Below are 20606 nucleotides of genomic sequence, written 5' to 3'. Positions count from 1 at the left end.
TACCAACGACAGCCTTTCAAAAGGCTTGGAGTTGATCTCCGGAAGATCAGAGTCCGTATACCTGTAATAGTCCCATCCTTAAGAGGGACTATTTATGAGGCCATTGTGAATTCTTTATGAAGAGCTTCTTTATAATGGTATGCCTGTCTTGCCCAGAGTGAAGGATGCCATTTACTTCCAGCTGTCCTTAGAACTTCATTTAAGACAAGTAGCATCCTATGGCCCCATTGTACTCTGAGAAGTTTATAGAAGTTTATATAGACTAAAAGTAGGGAAAATCTGAAGAGAGAAGTATATGTGAATCTCATAACTGTTGGTGTGTTATGTGCCTTCAGCTCAGTGCATCATTCAGTCCTCAGAGTAAAAATTATCTGTAAGATCTGCTTTTTGTTTATTACTGTCACTTCCTGTGTTTCTTCCTTCTGAAGAGTTACAATTAGTATTTTATTATTGAAATTAGTTTGGCTTGGTTACTGCTATTGTAAACAGAAACAAGAAGTATCTAAACACACCAAAAAGTTTTTTTTAAAGTTTTCAGAATATTCAGTTGGGAAGATCCTGAATCTCCTCTATATAAAGAAGGCTATTTTCAGCGCATGTAGAAATACTTTTTGTCAGTAATATTTAATAGATTTTGATGAGGGAAATGTTGTACTTAGTGATGTATCAAGCAGTAAAAGAACTCTGAACACTTAATTTTAAAAATAGCAGGTTTAGGACCCCTGTGTTATCCTTTGGCTTTATAGCAGGCTTCAGGTAGCTATGAAAATGCTGTTGTAGACCAAAATTTAAAAAAATATTTTGCACTTTTTTACTGAGTTGTCTAAGCAGCTATAAAGATAAATATATGTATAACTTCTAAATTTGCTTGATAGTGAGGATAAAAGTTTGGAATCAGCTGTTGTCAAAGTCATCAATCCAGATGAGCAATGTGACAGGAGCCTGGAGATACAAGCATGTTCTTCCTCTTTAGTCGTAAAAGAGATTCTTCAAAAGGCACCAGAGTTAATCACTCAGCAACTGGCTTATCTCCTCAGAGGTGAGAGATTACTCTTTATATTAAATACTGAAAGGTTTAATGGAGTGTTTCTGAATTTGCTCATGCAGAAAGAGTGTGATCCATTCTTTGGTTAACAATCCCTTTAAAGACCACAGGAAGCTTCATAAAAGAAGCAGGGAGTAAAGAGTTTGTTAAAGAGTAACATTATATTGAATATTAAAAATGTGCATTTAAAAATAGGCATGAGAGGTCTTTGCTGTATCACTAGACAAGAATATTAAATGAAGCTGTCGACATACCAGCTGGGTAGCTGGAAAAGCTGTGCAGTTCGTTGATTCCAGGGGCATTGTGGACAACAATATGGATTGGAATCTAATATTTACAAGTTAAAGCTTCTCCCTCCCAATGGTTGTACTTTTTTATAGAATGATGTTTTTAATGGTGTGATGCAAAACTTTTTCTGTTTAAAAACAGTGTTACCAAATCTTTATTGCATTCTGCTTTTCTTTTGTACTGGCTATGTCCAGTAGAGTACAAAGTGGGGGTGGGCTTCAACAGTCAGAAGTATTTTCTTCTCTGTCTTGAAAGTTCATAATTTGTATTCATTTTTTTAGTTTATTTGCTGCAGCAGAGCTTTCCAGTTGGAAATAAAACTGGCGTTGAAAAGAGCAGTCACTGCTTTTAAGTTACGTACTGAATTTTAATAATGTTCAAGGAATTTCATAGGTTTTAAGTTTTAATTATGTGAAACTGCTAAATATCCTTTTACGAAATTAATGTGGGCATGTTTAATGAGGATTACGAAAACTTGTCTACATTTAGACTTCAGAAGCAACTAGAATCTTGGTAAATCACTGTACTCATCACTTTGATAACTAAGAAGTATGTTATAAGAAATCACAAAGATGAATATTTTTCAAAAATATTCCACAGAATAAGCATTAACAGTAATACAGCATTTAGCTGGCCATTACAGTATCTTTCCATGCTAACAAGCTTTAGTTAACTTGCCATGAAATGTTTTTGTAAGCTCCAAATTTCTGTTGAGTAGCTCTCCAGGAATCTGAGCAAATGACCAAGCATAATAATTGGTTTTGGAGGCAGAGCAAAAAAGGGTTTTTGAGGAATATCAGGATACTTGTTTGTTGGTGGAGTGTTAGGAGGGAGAGTTAAAATGTTCAAGAACATGTTCAAGTACTGTATGTGGATGTGTCAGCATGTTTTGTGCCTCAAATCTGTATCCAAATTAAAATATTTATGCTTTTATTAGTGTTTGCATAGTGCTTCCAGCTTTGGGAAATACAGTGGCTAATGGTTTTGTTTTGTTTTAATCAATGGCCAATTACATTTTGATTATTAAATTTGGTAGTGCATGTTTGAGGAACTTAGTGGATAAAAAGCCCCTGCATACCTTCTGCATGGTATGACAAGAAGCCTAGGCAAAGCCTAGGGTACAAAAGACAGTTGCACTTGAGACTGGATGCTTTTCTACTTCTCCCAGCAGCACAGCTTGTACAAATAAAAAGTGAAACAGTGCAGCAAGTCCTCTCGGTCTCTTAAAACAGAAAAAAGTTTTTATTACTTAAGAATATTTCATTACAAATTTAGAAAAGTCAGTGGTTTTGATGAGATTAATTTTAAAAAAATTAAAAAGTCATAGATACTAATGTGTGTAAATGACAGATCAAACTAAAACAGTCAGAAAATAAGAGATGAGCTACAGCCTGCCAGGTCTATGTTTTGGTTCCCTGTATATATTATGGTCTTTTATTATGAGTTATAGCTTCTTAAACTCATCTCACCATACCACAGGGAACAAAGGGACTGTGTATCATGGAAGGAGGGCTGGCTCTTTTCATTCCCACAACTGACAGATAAGTACGTAGAGGCTTGCAGGTTGTCATCTTTCTCTGGGGGAACTTCACAGGTACAGAGGCTGCAAAATACTGTGATTTTCACCTTTTGTTATGTTACTTCCAGTGTAAATCTGTATATAGTTATAATTTCAGATTAAGTTCAGAACAGAAGGCCAAAGTAGAAGTCAGAGTGCTAAGAGTTAGGATTTTATTTTCATAAAAATACTGAGAGATGCTGCTATCTGAGTCTTTGAGCTGGGAGGCCCTCTTTCATTTTCTGACTTTCCAGTGAGTATTTTGCTGGTAGACTTTTAAGATAAAAGAAAATCTCATGTTTTAATAATGGTCATGTAGTGATCAAGACAGCTTCATTTGTTGACTGTTTTTGAAACTTTTTTTCTTAAAGTCTGTTAGCAATTTTTAAGTTTTAATAAAAAAGCAAATGTTTATGTATATAAATTGCACCTTTGACCAAAATTCACCTGCCTGTCAATGTTTAAAAAACAGCAACAGCAGCAACAACAACAACAACAACTTGCAAGAGAAAAGGTATTTCCTATGAAACCGAGCATTATTCATTTAGGCATTTTTCTACTTAAAGAATAATTTTTTTTTTAGAGGAGTACTTTTCTGGTATCTTTGTCTCCTTATCAGATGTTATATAAGCTAATTCTACTCTTGTGCTTTTGAGTAGAGCCTGCTTGGGGAATCAGTGTTATACAGCCATATTTGCCTTACGTTAGAGCTAGTGCTGTCCCTGGATTTGTGCCAGAAGCAAACAATTACAGAACCTGCCAGAGTCCTAGGCCTGTATTATTTTATTTCCCAAGAGATGTTTATAAGGGGACTGTTGCCAAACTCAAGATCCATTAAACTGCTGAATCATTACATTCTCTGTTGCAGCCAGCTGGCAAGGATGTTATTCCAGGCACTCACTGGCAGGTATCTTGGGTCAATGCACTCTCAAAAATGCCTCCTTATGTTTATTTGTATAAGGCCTTGAAGGATGCCACAAGGTGCAAACTACAACATGTAAATATAGACAGATTTCCAGCAAGAGCGTCAGCAGTTTTTTTAATGTGAATCTGCTTTTGCTAGTGATGAGCTGCATAGCTGAGGTATTTTCATGCCATGTTGGGGCAGTCTGACTTTCAGTAGAGAAGACTAGTTTGTTATTCTAGCCACCCAGAGAAATGTTAAGAAATGCCCTTTTAAGGACTTTGGGGATTATGCCAGTGGTTTTTTTTTTTTTGTTCTGTCTTGTACATGATGATTCACATGCTCCCTCATTGATGTAGCCTTAGTATATGTGCCAGGAAGAAAGAATCATTTTGACCTGCAGCAAGCACTTCAGTTACTTGGACTGACGCTTCTTTTCAATATAGGGAAGCAGGTTTTGTTGGAGGCAGTTCTCCTCCTCTCTTTTCCCCAGTTACATTTTATTCCAGCTTCATTGCATTTCCTGTTAATTACTGTAAAGGTTGCTTACTTGGGTATATTTACAATTTTGGTTTGCTGTTTTCGGCGGGGGTGGTGGGGAGTGGTGCATGCGGAGTGTTGAAGTGTACTTTCTATAAGGGACTGTTGGTTTTCCTCTTTTCCCTGTCCTTTATTTTTACAGGTTATGGAACAAAACCTTGACAGGAGAAATGCCTGTGTTTTCATTGTACTGTTCCTCTCAGCTATAAACTTATAATTCAGGAGATGCTTTTGCTGTTCTTAATGTTTTCCCAAAACGACTTCTGCCTTCATTAGATCATGTTTAATATTAATGCACAGCAATTGCTTTTGGCAAAACTAATGCTTTGCTTTCAAACTGCTTTGCAAAAAAGGAATAAAATGCACATTTTTTAAGAGCTTTAGCCTATTTTCTAGTGACCTCTTCAGAAAAAAAAATGTAAAGTGTGATGTACGCAAGAAATAATATTGAATCTTGTATTGCCTATTATATATATATTTTTCTCTGTTTTCAAGCAGACAGCAGCCACCATTCTGCTTTCAGAAACCCTGGGGGAGTTGCACCAACACTCAGTAAAATTTGCAGGAGGTTTCTGAGACCTTGTGTTGCTTTACAGCAGGTTTTATAATACAGCACATGACTAAATGAACTAATGACCTTTGGTCAAGCAAAAGTAACTTAAGTGAACTCTTTTGCTAAGCTACCTGGAATCTTAACTCTCACAGGAATGCTGAGGATGCCTGAGGAGGAAAGGTGTGCCTTTCTTTCCTGGTAATGAGGACAGTTTTGAAGAACAGACATAGTATTAAATGACAAGTAAATGTTGATCTTAGGGCTTGCTGACACCCTAGTAATTTGAGAATTATCCTTTTCTGGCTTGCATCCTAGTAGAAAAGTTATCAATTGCAAGCACTACAGTAATGGTGTGACTAGTGACAAAACCAGAGCTTTTTAAAAACCTTCCTAAGGTGTCTGCCTATTGTGAGTGAAGGTTCCATCGAGTTGACTTCCAGACTGGTGAGCTTGGTTGGATATACAGCTCACACCTTTTGTTCTTCTACATTTTCCCTGTATGTTTATACTGGGATTTTCTCTTCTTCATCTTACCCAAATATTCTATTCCCTGAAGCGCACACAGCTGTGGTAAAAGTTCCATGCATTGTGTATCTGAGGTTCTGTGCAGATGGACAGACTGCCTGACTCATCCTAATGCTGCTGGAGGGCTTTATGGTATATGCTGCAGCCTCCCTCTAGTAGGTGTGATGAATTTGAGCACACATCATAGATCCAGCACTTTCTGCTAGAGTCTCCATTTCCTTTGTGTGTGCATGAGCAATTTCCCTTTCTGTTTCTGGAGGAAGAAAACAAGCAGAAAATCACTGTTGCTAAAATACTTCATGCGTCCTGGTCCCTGGGTTTGCCATATACCCAGATGCAGCTCTGTGCTTACTTAAAGCATGTTGTGGGGTGTCTCACTCATTCTGGTCACCACTATTTCCAACCTATAGAATATCCCTCAAGAGTATATATGTAGCACAAGCACTATTATATGTGGAGCTGAACAACAAAGGGATATTTTTAGATAATTGTCATGGAGGGTGCTGGTTGAGAAACTTTCTTCCTGTTAGAGGGACTGAAAATTCGGCCTTGATAATGGGTATAGATATCTGGGTACTTTATGTATCAGTTATTTACCTATAGAAATTTGAATTCTGGTTGTTATGTTGTGTACCTAAATTTAGAAATAGCAATCTGGATCAGTATACATGATTTTCATGCAGTCTGTATTTATAGAGTATTTTTAATACTATTAAACAGAGCAGGAACATTGTCTTAAAGTGATTGAGAGACTGACATAGAGAGTTGCTGCAAATTGAAAGACTATTGGTAGTTACAGTATCTGTAATAGAAACATAGACTGGAACGTCATGTATTTGTATTTAATTCCAGAAATTAGTATCTGATGGGGAGCAGCTTTTGGCTTGTTAAGCATTATTTATTATTTAATCCACACAGGATTTGTTTAATAAGGGTGTGTATACCCTTTATAATGGCACAATTATTTTGTGTTGCAAGAGGTTTGTAAATTTTGAAGAAATGCTATTTGTTATTTCATGTGATGATATTGTAGGAGAAAAGGAAAATTAATATATAGTAGATGTAGTAGATGTTTGGATTGTAGCTCATCTGGTGAGATTGAGGGTGGCAGTGTCAAGGTTTTTCATTTACTCTTTTTTGCTCTGTGCTAAAGCCTAAGCTCTTTGTTTTGTAGTCACTATCTAACTCATTTATTGTACTTATTGTACTCGATTGCTCATTGACCCAGCATAATCCAATGAAATCATACACTTGTTTGAAATTCTTGTGCACAGTAGAATACTAAATAATTTCAAGGCTGAAGTATAAGATTTTATTATCCTGAATTTACTGTGAGTGATTGGAAGAAAACACTATTTTTGGGTATATTGATAAATGGAATCCCAGTCTCCAGGGAATGGAAGGGGTGACTTAATATGCAGCACATAGTTGTCGGAAAAGACATCACTCTCACTTCCATATTGTAAGACAATTCCAATCACTATGAAGTTATTTACTGGCTTATGTTTCTCTTAAATTTTAAAATTTTGGTTGTCTGAATTGGTGTTTTTTTGGTGTGTCTGTTGACAAGAATTAGCCAGAGTCCGTTACACTGCAGTGACCAATGACTTTAAGATCATTTAGTTCAAACACCACTGCCATGAGCAGGGACACCTTTCACTCTCCAGGTTGCTCAGAGCCTGGTCTAACCTGGCCTTGGGCACTTCCAGGGATGGGGCATCTCCATATTCTCTGGGCAGCCTGTTCTGGTGGCTCACCATCCTCACAGCAGAGTATTTCTTCCTTACGTCCGTTGTTGGAATTCACTGACATGTCTGTAGAAGGAAGGCTGACAGTGTGGATTTATGTGTCAAAACACACCAGCATTTGGTCTAATGCCTGGAGAGAGGAAAATGCAGTGTTTGTCCATCAGCTGCTGCTGGCTGTGCTGCACTGCCCTGTTAGTGTACAGAAGGGCACGCTGCACCCTGTGGCAGCACTGGGACCAGCCAAATAGCTGTAGCAGGGGCGCTGAGGAGGCAGCCAGTTCTGATCTAGGAGCTTCATGTTAGAAGGATGTTTCTGTGTGAATTCAGGGAGCTCTCAGTGGAAACAGCCTCCAAGAATGAATGGGCTTGGGAAGCAATACAGTAAAACTTCTATTTCAATAGTTCCTCTTTGATATTTACAGGAGATACTGATTTTTTTGTCTTTCAATATTTCAGGGAGCATTCTCTTCAAGTGCATGTCTTTGGAAACTGACAGAATGACAGAGCAGCAGGAGAAAGTACTGTCTGTCTTGGAGGAAAGGTTTCCAGATCTTCCCCCACGAGAGGAAATTATCTCCGTTCTCCAGGAAACACAGTTTAATGCCCAAGGTAGTGCAACTTCCTTCCATTTTTCAGACCTGTTACAAATTTATTTGTGTAAATTACCAGAATATTGTCTGTGGTGAAAATAGATGCAGCATGCTATCTTCATTGACAGTGAAATGTTGTATATTAATTTTAAACTAAGTTGCTTACATTCCAAATCATGGAATTACGATTTCTTTTGAGGAACTACTTAGCTCATAAATAATATTTTATTGTTTTTGCAGATAAAGTTAACAATTCATTTTTTATATTGCTTTTACAAGTATAAGCTCATCAATTTATATTGATTCACATGGACATAAAAAATGTGTCAGCCCATGGGCAGAAATTGTGTTGCAATTGCCTATGTGGTGTGGAAGTAGAGTTTGTTTTATGACACAGATTTACTAAGGGCTGTGTACAGGTGAAGTGAATTTGACATCAGACTCATATTGATGATGCAGTGGGAAAGTTGCAATTATTTTCCTTTCTTCTGATAGAAATACCAAATAGAAATATTCAGTGGTCTAAAGTGGCAATGTTTGGACCCAAAATTTAGTAGCAGGCTTTTGAAGAGATGCTGTGAAAGCTGAAGAAGATTGTTGCAATAACTCTTGGATTTTTTTACTGACATTTGCTGCCAAGCTTTCACCAAAGAGTGAGTATTAAATTCATAGGGATATTTCTCTGTTAGATATATCAGGTAAGCACAGGGTCCATGCACACTAAGGGTCTTTTTTTATTCTCTATCTTCCTATATGCAGAAAGTAGTCGTTGAAATTCAGACCATCAGTCTGAGACAGCTGCCCTGTCTGGTAGATAAAGACAGAATTTGCCCATTCTTTCAGTGAGATTACAAGTTAATTTAGTTCAGGTCTATAAATGTTCACACGGTTTCTCCTAAGTTCAAGAAATCATAGTTCTGGAATGAACTGTATGCAGTCTAGATTGGAAAGTGGCAGTGAAAGTGGCTTTTATGGAAGTCAGTACTTAGTTCTGCCGGTTGCCAAAGAAAATGGTTTAATACTGTTTGTCATGAAGTTTTTTGTAATAACAAATGCAAAACTTGGACAAGTATATGTAGTGGGTCTAGTCTGCATGGTCCTGGTTGCCAGTAATTTATATATGTCACATGGGCGTGGGGAGGGTACTGTCCTCCACTCTTTTTTATTTATTTTTTTTTGCTTACAGCTTCTGTTTTCGATGTATTACAAGGTACATATTTACTGTGTATTCATATTACAGATGCACATATTGCATGTGACACTTCTTTTAGTAGGATGTTGCTAAGTTTCAGGAGCCCCTGTGTAACTTCTGCTAAATATTTTACCTTATTTACCTGTTACTTGAGGCAACATTAGGACAATTGAGCCAAAAAAAATTCTGTTTCTGGCAGAATTAATGATTTATTGGCTTGAATTCATTTGTTATTTGAGGCACAACATGTTGCAGCCCCCCGGAAAGTCTACAGGCTATGTACAAAAATTTTTACATGACAGATGTGTAAATGTTCATCTTGTCATTAGACTGACTGCAGTAGCTGGACTCAAAGAACAGTAATGAGAGGATTAATTTCTTTGACTCAAGTTGGTATTTGTTTCCCTCTTGAAAATTATTTATACAAACAGGTGGTGGATGCTAAACTGCTGTGCCTTAAAGGTTGGTGGACGTTTTAGGTAGCTTGCAGCATTCTTTACACAGACATTTGGCTATCAGGTCTGCGTTGCAGTCATATGATGTAGTTATGTTCCTCTACATAATATGTATTTGTTTTGGACAAACATGTCCAGTGAGGGAAACTAGCCACCTGGATTTTCAATACCTTGTGTTTAGACTTACCAATGTGTCTGGTTGCAATTCCTGTTTTATGCCGTTGTTTCTGATGAGAGTGTTTCTGTGGTCCATAAACATACACTTCATTCATGAATGATTTGATGTACATAAAAAAAACCCATTGGTGTTACCAATTTGTGAAGATGGTCAGAAAGATTGAATGGTTGTGTTTACAGAATATCTAAAATGCCTTGATTTTGAATATTTCATAAACACCATAATAGTCCACAGGTGCTTTCCAATATATTACTTATTTCAGAAGTAATTTTATATTTGTGATTTCATATTAGACTATGGAAATTGTCTAGCTAGACATTTATCATCAGCTGGAAGTACATTCACTTTAAAAATTCACAGAGGAACACAGGTGTTGCAGGAGACTTAATTCTTCATACTTGTTGTTAGTGTGTATCCTCCTTTAAATTTCTTTCTTTCTTAAAAAAAAAAAAAAAAGTCCCTCTAGAGACATTAAGCATTGAAATATTAATGTTAGTTTTAAATTTCTCATGTGATGTTCTGAAGTACAGAAAGAAGGTTCAGCATTAAGGTAAGGTCTAAGCTGTATTTTTAACTTATGTTGATGCATCTGTCCGCTGTAGATAATTGTATATATGGAAATTTGTTTCTTTTCTTAAGCAGGTGCGAGTATTGAGGAGGTTATGCTCAAGGATCTCAGGGAGATTTCAGATGGAGAAATCAAAGTAGCAATTAGCACTGTGTACATGACACTGGAGGTAAGACGAAACTTAAAACATTTTTAACAGCCTTATTGCATATGGAGATGGTTCTTTAAAAGAGATTGTGAACAAGTTGTTTTCTCAGTATTTTTTGCAGTATGAACAGAATTTTCAGTGATTTAATCAGCCTTGAGAGAACTAGTAGATTTTTGTTGTCTGACTTTCATTGTTATAACTTTATGATTATTCCCTCCCTTTAGATTGTACCATGGTGTGTTAAAAACAATGGCATAAACAAGTTGGAACCTTTGCATGAATTGAAGGTCTGAGCTTTCTACCTTGATATGAAGGAGAGTTACATATTTCTGGATATTATGTAAAAATACTATTTTTAAAAAATGAATGCTTAGATCACTGAACAAGTATGACATGATGCTGTTATTGCTCATTGAAGTTTGCGTACTGATATATTGATTAGTAATAAAACCTAGGTGGTCTGAAAAAAATATCAGTAACTTAAGCATCTTTATATAGTATGTGTTTGTAATTTTCAGTCCCTTCATTTGCATGAAGGTCACCTATACAAAAATATTTGAAATGTAAAAGAAATTTTTGTCTACTTTTGCACTAAATCCAAACTATTTTTTTTTACGTCAAATGCTACTAAAAAAAAAAAATCTCTTGAATAGTTCTTGCCTTGTATGTCCTAAGAGATTTCTTAATATATGTGTCTTGTGATGCATTTTACAAAAATGCTTCTGTGGTTGAAGGAGTTTTTGTTACAATCCAGCTAATAATTATCCATAGATTTCTGCTTGCATACTTAAATATAAAAAACAAATTGGGTAGCAAAGCTTCAAGAAATTAAGTAGATTCTATTAGTTTTCAATTAGTTGTTTCAATATTAAGCAGTCTTTACCATAAAAACAGCATTGCTTTATGAACAATAATTTGATTCTAAAAATTATGCTGAGGCTGGGCAGAAAGGGGATGGGGAAAGAATATTGTAAGATAAATCTCCAAAAGAGAAAATGGGATTTTCTAAAGTTCTTAATAAAATCCTCATCTTCCTTCGTTTTAAATATTTCTCTTTTACTCTGTTAGTTTCAGTTAATGTTGTACAGAGCCTGGAGCTAATTAGGAGCTAGCTAGCACATTACACTTTATTTTGTGTTTATTTTGTGTTTAGTAACTATATAGAATACAGAGTAAATTAGGAGCTAGCTAGCACATTGCATTTTCTTTTGTTTATTTTATGTTTAATAACTATGTAGAATACAGACCTTGTGTTCCACATGTCTAAGCTCCAGGTAGATCAGTCTGACCTTGTCTTTGCAACTCTATATGCTCAAATTAATTGTTACTCAGAACTTGTCTTCCTTTTGGCTGGATCTCACAGTTTGAGTTTGTCAAGAGTGGGTATTCCTAGTTCTCAAAGTAGGCAAATTTTCAACCTTTTTTTGATGAAGTGGAACTTGTGATGCTGACTTAACTTGGAAGTTAAGCAGTAAGTGTTTAATAATTGTTTTTCTTACTTAGCTAGTGGTCATTGTGGAGGGCAGAGGAAATTTGTTTGCCTGTAAGAACAAAGTGAACAGATTTTACTGATGTTAGATGATTTTAGTCTGTTAAGTATTTTTTTTTTACTAGTATTTGTGATGGGATTTCTTTCTGGAGGTCACAGGTACTTTCCTTTGCTTTTTGATGGCTGTTCTGCTGTGAATAGTTCGTGCCAGAAAGGACTAACTTTTCAGGGGTTTAACTGCTTTTCTTTTCCCTAGATATAATGTGTGTGAAGTTATTGGGATGGAGATGAGTTTTGAATTTGCTTCATTACAGCTCTTGTTGAAATGTTTCCTGAACACCTTCATTTTTGGTACTTGGCCAGCAAAATATGGTTTTTTACTCAGTTTTATTAGAAATAGGGATGTAGTTTCTTCACCCGGTGTCAGAAGCACAATACGTATAAGAAAATTAATGACAAAACTGTCCAGACCTGTCTATTCAGAGTTCTGTTATGAACTCAGAATCCACAAACTTTAATGAATTTGTGATTTTCTTGGCAATAATAATGGTAGTTTGTTATTCATCCTCAAAGTGCTCCACAGATGCTACCTGATTAAATATTAAGGAAATGTGAAGAATAGGCTTGGCAACAGGTGTTGAATCTCTAGTGTGTTTGTGTTTTTGTTTCCTCAGAAATATTGCAAGGTCACTTTTTTTCCTTAATAACCAACAAATAACGTATTTTCCATTAAAGTGCTTTCTATTGGGCAGTCATTTTGTGTGAATGTGTTTAGAGAGAGTCTGTATGCAGCTGTGCATTTCTTGAGATAACCACCTTTGGCCTTCCTGGATTTAGGTGGCATTAAAGCTATAAGTTGAAATCAGACCTGTGTCACCAGTGACTGGCTGTCAGAGTGCACAGTGCTTGAATTTTGCATATGCAACCACTTTATTTTTGAAGAGAACAACAAAATGAAAGTGACACTGCCCAGATCACAGTTATTTTTGTTGCCTTTGCTGGGAAGTTTCTCCAAGACATAATAATGATTACTTGTAAGATATTGTAGCAATATTCAATGCATGTGTTACTGTTAATTTCTGTTACATTTTGTTATACCCTTTGAGTATCTTGCTGTTTTGCTACTGGAATTCTCTTGGAATTGAGAAATGTCTTCTCAATGCAACTTTCTGGGAAAGTAATTTTCTTCCTGAGAAATGAATACTGTTGTAAAGCAAAGTTTGTTCTCTGCTTTTTTTTTTTTATCAATGTTCAGCTCAGCTGAAATGGCTCATTATAAAATAGATTAATAATATGCTTGTTGTACTAGGTCTTTTATCTGCTGGTCCACAAAAATTTATTCTAACTACTCACAGAACTTAGAATTATAGAAAATCAATTACCACCTGAGGAAGCAGGTCAGTCAGTTAAAAACAAGTTCTGTATTTGTCTGCTACTGACTCTGACAGACAAGGGAGTATGTTCTGAAGGGCTGTTGAGGTTCATGCCTCTGGCCATGGCATCCACATACTTTGTAATGACAGTTTCCAGGTTGTAGAGGTTGTGTGCCACTTCTAAAAGCTTACAGAACATGTCAGATCCACAGCAGAGGCTGCTGTCACAAGTGACCTGCAAGTTCATGCTGCCATGGGAAGCTTGACTGTCCTTAGGTAGCCTCCACAGTCCAAATGAGTTGGGAATGGTACCAGTAGGAAGTTTTGTCTCTTGTAACGATTTCCCCCTTTGTGGTTTTATGCCTCAGACGAACTTACAGTGGCAGTCCGCAGGGTTTATCATCTTCTTGTGCAAAAATCTTGGAGATACAGTTTAAATTTAATTTTAAAGCTACTTTGTAGCACTAGTAAGAAATGCCACTGTTTCGCTAGTTTGCACAATTTTTTTTCCACATTTTGAAAAGTGATGTTTTTAATACTTCTGTAGAGCAAATCAAGAACTTCTATCTTAGCTGAAGCATGTCAGACAAGTTCTAGGTAGACCATTATACCCAACTAAGTGAGATTACAAAGTGTGTCTTTGGAGATTTGAACTTCTGTTGTCTGTGTGTAATGATTATGTATATATATGGTATATTTGGCAACTTTTTTCTGTCAGTATAAATGTAAACGTATTTTAAATGGCAGATTGGTCCATGAATTTGTTTTTAATGCAAAAACCCCAAGTAAACATGTTAACATTTAATCTTCCAGTAATGGAATTGGAAACAAAATTCTCAGCAACTTACAATAGCAATATGGCTCAAAAGTATTTTTCTGATGCCTGTTGTGAGAAGTTAGGGTATGTAAAATAAATGATGTATAGAGCTGTAGGAATGCGACTTTTGCAGACTACCTTATGTCTAAGGAACATTAAACATAGGGTTCTCGTTTAGCAAATAAATAACCATTCATTTCAATGGCTGCATAGTCTGGACTTTTGTGCATATTTTTGCAAAGATGAGAAGAGGCCATTAGGGATTTAATATAAAATAAATCGCCACGGGGTCTTCTTGTCGTCCTAGTCTTTCTGCCACATGGTGTGTCACTAATGTGCATAAATGGGCTTAAATGAATTTGTTATCTGTATTACATTTGCAGTATGTATATATTTATATATTATTTTTTAATTGTGTTTAAAAATAAAACATTAAATACATCATTTCTGAGAGTTGAAAACATACCATTTGTAAATAAATCAACCTTAATTAAGGTCTTAAAATGTCAGTGTGTGATATCTGCCTTAGGAAATTTATAACATATATAGTACATAAAGCTTAAACATACTTTCATTTGCTTTTTCATAAGTATTAAGAAGCTAATGTCATAACCTCGTACGACTGAGTAGTGCAGCCACACGTGCATTAACACAAATACCATACTTGTGCTTAAACATCAGACTGCCGTCTTCTGGAGCACAATAGCTGTCCAGTTGATGCCTCAAGTCAGCCAGAGCACCCCCGTTGTAACAAGTACAATTCAATGTGTGAAGAGGTTTAGACAGGCAAGCTGAATTCTCTGTAGTGACTTCCCTCTAAAGAAATTAATCTGATGGGGAGAACCATTTAAGTTGTGGTTTTAAGTGGTTGCTGTTGTAGCCATTTGGGAAATAAGCCAGACCAATCAGAGCAGTGACAACTGTTCCTTAGCTGCTTCCCAGGAAGACCTGGCACCCCATGTGTATTTATACAAGTGTGCAGAGCCTGGAGAATAAACACTAGGAGCTCTACATCTAATCAGAAAGTTAAGGTATCATGGGAGTAACTGAAACATGACAGGACAAGTCCAATGACTGGAGGAATATGATGGGCTGTTTTGTAAAGTGAGGGAGGGGAGGAGGGGGCTTGCACTTCCCCTTAACTTATAAGGGGAACCTCAAATGTATGGAAGATAACTACAGTGACTATAGAAGCCATATCAAGTGCCTCTGGTCCAGGTTGAAAGGGTCATCTCCAAGCAATATTGCGGAGTTTGGGATCTGTGACCTCTGAAGGTTAGTACTAAGTACTTAGAAGATCAAGCTTCAGCTTGCTCAGACCTCAATTGAAAGGGAAGCTTTAATGGAGAATAAAGGAGCTAGCAACTGCTGTGGATTTTCCAAGATGGCTCTCATGAAAGCACAAATCCAGTTCATTCTCTTCAAAGGGAAGAGAAGTAGGTGGAACATGAGACCCTCTTGGTTTAACTGTGAGCTTCTGAGTCTGTTCAGGACCAAAAGAGAAGCACACCAGACATGGAAAAAGAATTACAAATCTGTTGAGAGCCCCGAGAACATTGCCAGGGCATGAGATGCCGTTAGAAAAGCAAAGACTCAGCTTCAATTGGAATTGACAGGAGATATCAGAAACTACAAGAAAGGGGATATAAGCTGAATATATAAATGACAAGCAGAAACAGGGAAAACTACTGTCCCAGTTCTAAATGGGAGAGGTAAAATAGTCACCAACAGCACTGAAAAGTCAAAAGTTCTCGACACTTCCTTGACCTCTATTGTCACCAGCACAGTTGGGCCCCATATGCTGGTGGAAGCAAAAGTCTGTGTTGATGAAAGCAGACCCATTGTCAGTGAAGGAAAAATTGCTGTGTGGGCTATTACAGGAACTTGGCTTCTGCAAATCGATAGGACCTTAGAGTATCCACTCAAGAGCATTGGAGAACTGGCTGGGGTCTTTGTGAGGCTGTTCTCCATAATCCTTGAGAGGTTTTGGAGATCAGGAGACAATCCAGAAAGACTGGAAGAAAGCTAATGTCACCCCCATCTACAAGAAGGGCTTAAAAGAGGCCCCATGAAATTAGAGTTCCTGAAAATGTCACGACACAAATCCTTCTGGGAGAATTCATTGGGATTCAGATGAACCAGGCGACTGGGAAAAGCCAGCATGGGTTATCCAAGGCCAAATTGTGCTTGACAAACCTGATTGCCTTCTACAGCAAAGTAGCCTGTTTGGTTGACGTGGGACAAGCCATGGACATTGTCTACCTGTGTTTCTCCAAGGCTTCCTCTGTGATCTCCCACAGGCTCCTGGTGAAGCTGTTGTGTAACAGTCTGGACAAGCTGCCCGTGCAGTGGGTGGAGAACTGACCCACAGGCAGCACCCAGAGTGGGAGTAGATGTCTCCTTTTCCAGCTGGCATCTGGCACAAGTGGGGTCCCCCAGGGATTGGTGTTAGTCCAATGCTGTTTCATGTCTTCATAAGTGGTCATCCAGGGCACTTAAAGTCACTCAGGGATCGAGTGAACACTTTGGAAGGGAGAGCCACCCTGTAGGCTGGAAGAGTGGGAAAAGAGGAACCTTTTGAAGTCCTGCAAGGACAAGTGTAAGGTCTTACCCCTGGGGAAACGTTGGGAGCACAAGGTTGGGAGGCAGCTCCATGGAAAGGGACAAGGGAGTGCCAGTGAGCAACAAGGTCAGTATGAGTGAGCAGTGTGCTGCTGCAGCAGAGGAGCCCAGTGAGATCTTGGTCTGCATCCACAGGGGCTTCAGCAGCAGAGATTATCCCATTCTTGTCAGTGTTTGTCAGGCCACGCCTGGAATTGTTGTCAGTTTTGGTCTCTGCAATACAAAAAAGATATGGAGAGGCTGGAGAGGGTAGAGAGAATGAGATGATCACAGAGATGATCAAAGGGCTAGGAAGCCTGACATTAGAAAAGAAAGCTTAGGTGAGACCTTAAGACCAGGTTCTAGTATTTAAAGAGTGGCTGTTAAAAGAATGGAGACTCAGTTTTTACAATGAGTCACATGGAAAAAATGAAGGATGATGCATACAAGTCACTCCTGGGGAGAGTCTGATTAGACACAAAAGGAAAATATTTCATAATGATAACAATCAGTCATTGGAATAATCCCCAGAGAAGTCGTGTATTCCTTAGCATTAGGCATTTTAAGGTTCATCTGGGCAGGATGCTGGACCACCTTGTCTAGAGTGCTTTTGTCAAAAAAGTTTGGACTCGGTCATCCTTGAGATGTCGTCTAACCTGTTATTCTGTGATTCAAAAGAGTGCTTCCTAATTAAGTATAAAAAAATCAAATTACAGCAAAAATTACTTTGATTACAGTGATTAGCAGGATTGCTTATAGTTTTCATATCAGATTCCTTTCAGAAGGTGATGTGGGAGTGATACAAGCTAAAGTTCCTCCACGCAATGAGCTGTTTTTGCATGAAGTCACATAGGTTGTTACTATGGTTTCTTGAGATTTGAGGAAAATGTAAACTTGTAAAACTGGCTAGGAACATTACATCTACGATTCTTCCCAATTCAGCCGTGTGATTTATTCAACTGTCATTTTTGCAAGGTGTGTTTGATCTTTTTATTCTATAGCATTGTCACAACAGATAGTAAGCCAGAAGCATCAGAATTTTTTGTACTTGCAGTATCACCTAAAAAGTGCACAGGGTAAACAATGGCATTAGGTATGATTTTAGGATTTAATTTTTATTTTGGCATCTGAATAAATTGGATAGATGTCATTGGTTATAATTAGTGTGACATCTGGTTTAATTTGGTCCAAGCTATCATTTACAGTTTTGCTTTTAATGGTTTATTTCAGTCTTGGTTCAAAAGTTAATAAAGTAAAATAACTATGGAAATTATAAAAGGAATGAGCAATCTGCTAACATTGCAGTAAAAATGTGCTTGTGTTCGCAAGTACATTGTTTAAAAAGATAGTGTTTTCTTTTGTATCATTTGTGAAATGTGTTTAAATAAATTAAGGTAGTTTCTTTATGAAATACAGTTGCAAAATATGCACTATCTTTCAGCTAAGTAAAATGCTATAATCCACCGTATCATTATTGGCCTGTATTTCTGACTTCTACAAAGCTGACTAATTTATCATTTGTATACTCTTGTAGTTCTTGTCAGTAGCACTCAGCTTAGCTGCTTATGGGGCATAGACATTGACAGCGGGAGGTGCTATTTTGAGAAACGTTCAGCATAGAGAGTTGTTTCTATGAAATTTAATGCACTTTTAAAAAAAATTCAGTGTAAAAGCTAGCATGAACATTTAACATTTTAAGATCTGGCCATAATGCATAAGAATACAAGAACTGATAATAGGGATGACAATAGGAATATGACAGAAATTATATCTTCTGCTATGTTGATTTTGTTTTTTCTTTGATAGTGTGTGAGAAACAAATTAATTAAAATGTTGAACTGTTGATCCAACATTACAGTATAATGTAATGTAATCATTATTATAATGATATAATAATATAATATAATATAATATAATATAATATAATATAATATAATATAATATAATATAATATAATATAATATAATGTGAATATAATAAACATAACATAATATAATAATCTAGCTATAAGTAAAAAGACATTTTGAGTTTGCTAGTGTTAGTGTTTGAGTGTTAGTGTTACAGTACTGCAGAAGCCAGCCATTCTGTCAACAGAATGTGAAGAGAGATACAGTAGATTTCTAAAGAAATATTTCTGCTTGATGACTGTTTTTGTGCTTTTAATTTAAAAATTTTTAAATCCTCCCACTTTTAAAATCATGTAATATTTATTTATAATACTGATGTTTTGATGCTGAAATCCCATGAAGTTTTCCTGATGTGTCTTGAAATACTACTTTTGTTCCATTTGGCAAAGCATGTCCTAAAATTTCTTCTGAGCTCTACTGTAAAGGAATGCTTAGCACTTGTAAACACTACAATAGCCTCTGATTTATCATACACTACTGGATTTTATACCCCCTACTACATATAGGAAGCGCAGTCCTGAAACTGTTGGATATTTCAGGATGTAAGAATTTTTGAATTTTGAATTAGGCAGATCAAGTGCTTTGAAAGATTTTTACAATTCACATATATTCTCTGTTTAGATGATGATGGGAAAGATCCTTTTTTTGACTCTGTAACTGGATACACTCTCAGGACTTGAAGTCAAGTGTTTTGTCTAACCAGAAACTTCAGGGTTTATTTAATTTTATATGCATTTTTATATATTTTATTTATAGTACAGGGATTAAAAATTTACAAAATAGTTCAAGTTGAAAGCTTTCAGCTCCTATTTGAGTTTTCAAATTCAGGTTAGCTAAGAATACTAATTCTACCAAAGACCGCAATTTTCCTTTCACTCATTCCAGGAGACAGATAACATTTTCTCAGAAAGGTCACCACTTCTTAGAATTATTCACTGCTTCTATGTGTCTCCATCCAAATGTAGTTTTCATCATAAAGCAGCTGCATGAATGGTATTCCCCAAAAAGTATAGTTTATTCTGCAACTCCATAGCTAAGTTGTTTGGGTACATTAAATACTTTGTGTATTTAAATGAGTATGTATTAAGTCTAACCTGCAGGCTCTTTAAGGCAGAAAAAACAACATTCATAACTCCTATGTATGTTGAGAGTACTGCAACATCTTACTTTTTTGTCATTTTTTCTTTTTCCATATAGACTTGATAAAGTGTAAAATGAAATTCCTTCAGGGTAATCTTGCACTGCTGTCATGATAAAGACCTTTATTATTTTGTCCATTAGATATAATGTGCATGAATGTCCCAAAATTGCTGCATTTCTGAAATGAAATAACATCTTTAACAAAAATTGCATAGTACAGATTGAATTTATTAATTACAAAAAGAAAAAAAAAAGAGTAGGAAGGTCTACATTTGTTGTTTTCCTGACCACTTTGTTGTTGGTTTTTTAAATTTCTTTGTCAGAAGATAATCACTGTAGTTTGAATTTCATAACTTTCTACTTATTTGTGATTTGTGGTTAATAAAAGAATCATCCTATGACTGAAAATTCAGGTATGGAGAGCTTTATTTTCTCATGGTGGCTTAAGTTTTGGAATTTTGTACAAAGCCTGAGATTTTTTTTTACTGTTTAGACTAAAGAAAAAAAAGGCAAGACATAAGCAGAATAGGGTACTTTATTCAGCTGTGATCGTGTCGCTCTCAATGTGTTAGAATTTCTTTTGCCTGTTGGACATAAGAATGCCTTCCAGAATTCTTCTAAACAAAAAATCAACAGACCACTGTTGAGGCTGCTGAGGAAAAACCGATTGAAGCCACAAAGTTTATGGCAGAGCACAACAGTAGAACCTGTTTAATATAATCTTAGCCAAATAGGAAAAATCAAAGATTTTGCATTACAGCTATGGGGAATTGAGGCATGTATACAACCTTTTCACATTTCTCTCAGTTCTGTAAGAAAGAATATGTCTGAATACAAGCTGCTTTGTTCTGTGGCTCAGGTCAAACAAGATTATAGAGTTGGTAGTAAAATGAAATAGAGAACCTGAAAAATTTTCTATCTTAATTGTCAGACAATTTTTCTTCCTCCTTTGCATGAACAGCCAAAGACCTTGTAAAAAATGTCTCC

At 36.4% G+C, this 20606-nt stretch overlaps 1 protein-coding gene across 8 annotated transcripts in view; it reads left to right on the top strand.

The window, feature by feature from the left end:
* Positions 1–20606, top strand: part of PRUNE2 (prune homolog 2 with BCH domain) — a 130832-nt gene that overhangs the window by 26778 nt on the left and 83448 nt on the right. For 5 of the 8 annotated variants that reach the window (XM_033520381.1, XM_015653269.1, XM_033520380.1 and 2 more), the window contains exons 4-6: positions 876–1039; positions 7618–7770; positions 10216–10313. In XM_033520381.1, coding sequence (XP_033376272.1) covers positions 876–1039; positions 7618–7770; positions 10216–10313 — 415 coding nt within the window. The remainder of the gene's footprint in view (positions 1–875; positions 1040–7617; positions 7771–10215; positions 10314–20606) is intronic. The other 3 variants (XM_015653273.1, XM_015653272.1, XM_033520379.1) reach the window with 1 other exon arrangement.

This window comes from Parus major, chromosome Z (genome assembly GCF_001522545.3).
Source record: "Parus major isolate Abel chromosome Z, Parus_major1.1, whole genome shotgun sequence".
NCBI lineage: Eukaryota > Metazoa > Chordata > Aves > Passeriformes > Paridae > Parus > Parus major.
The sequence above is the reverse complement of the archived record's forward strand: the minus strand, read 5'-3'. Positions and strand labels throughout refer to the sequence as shown.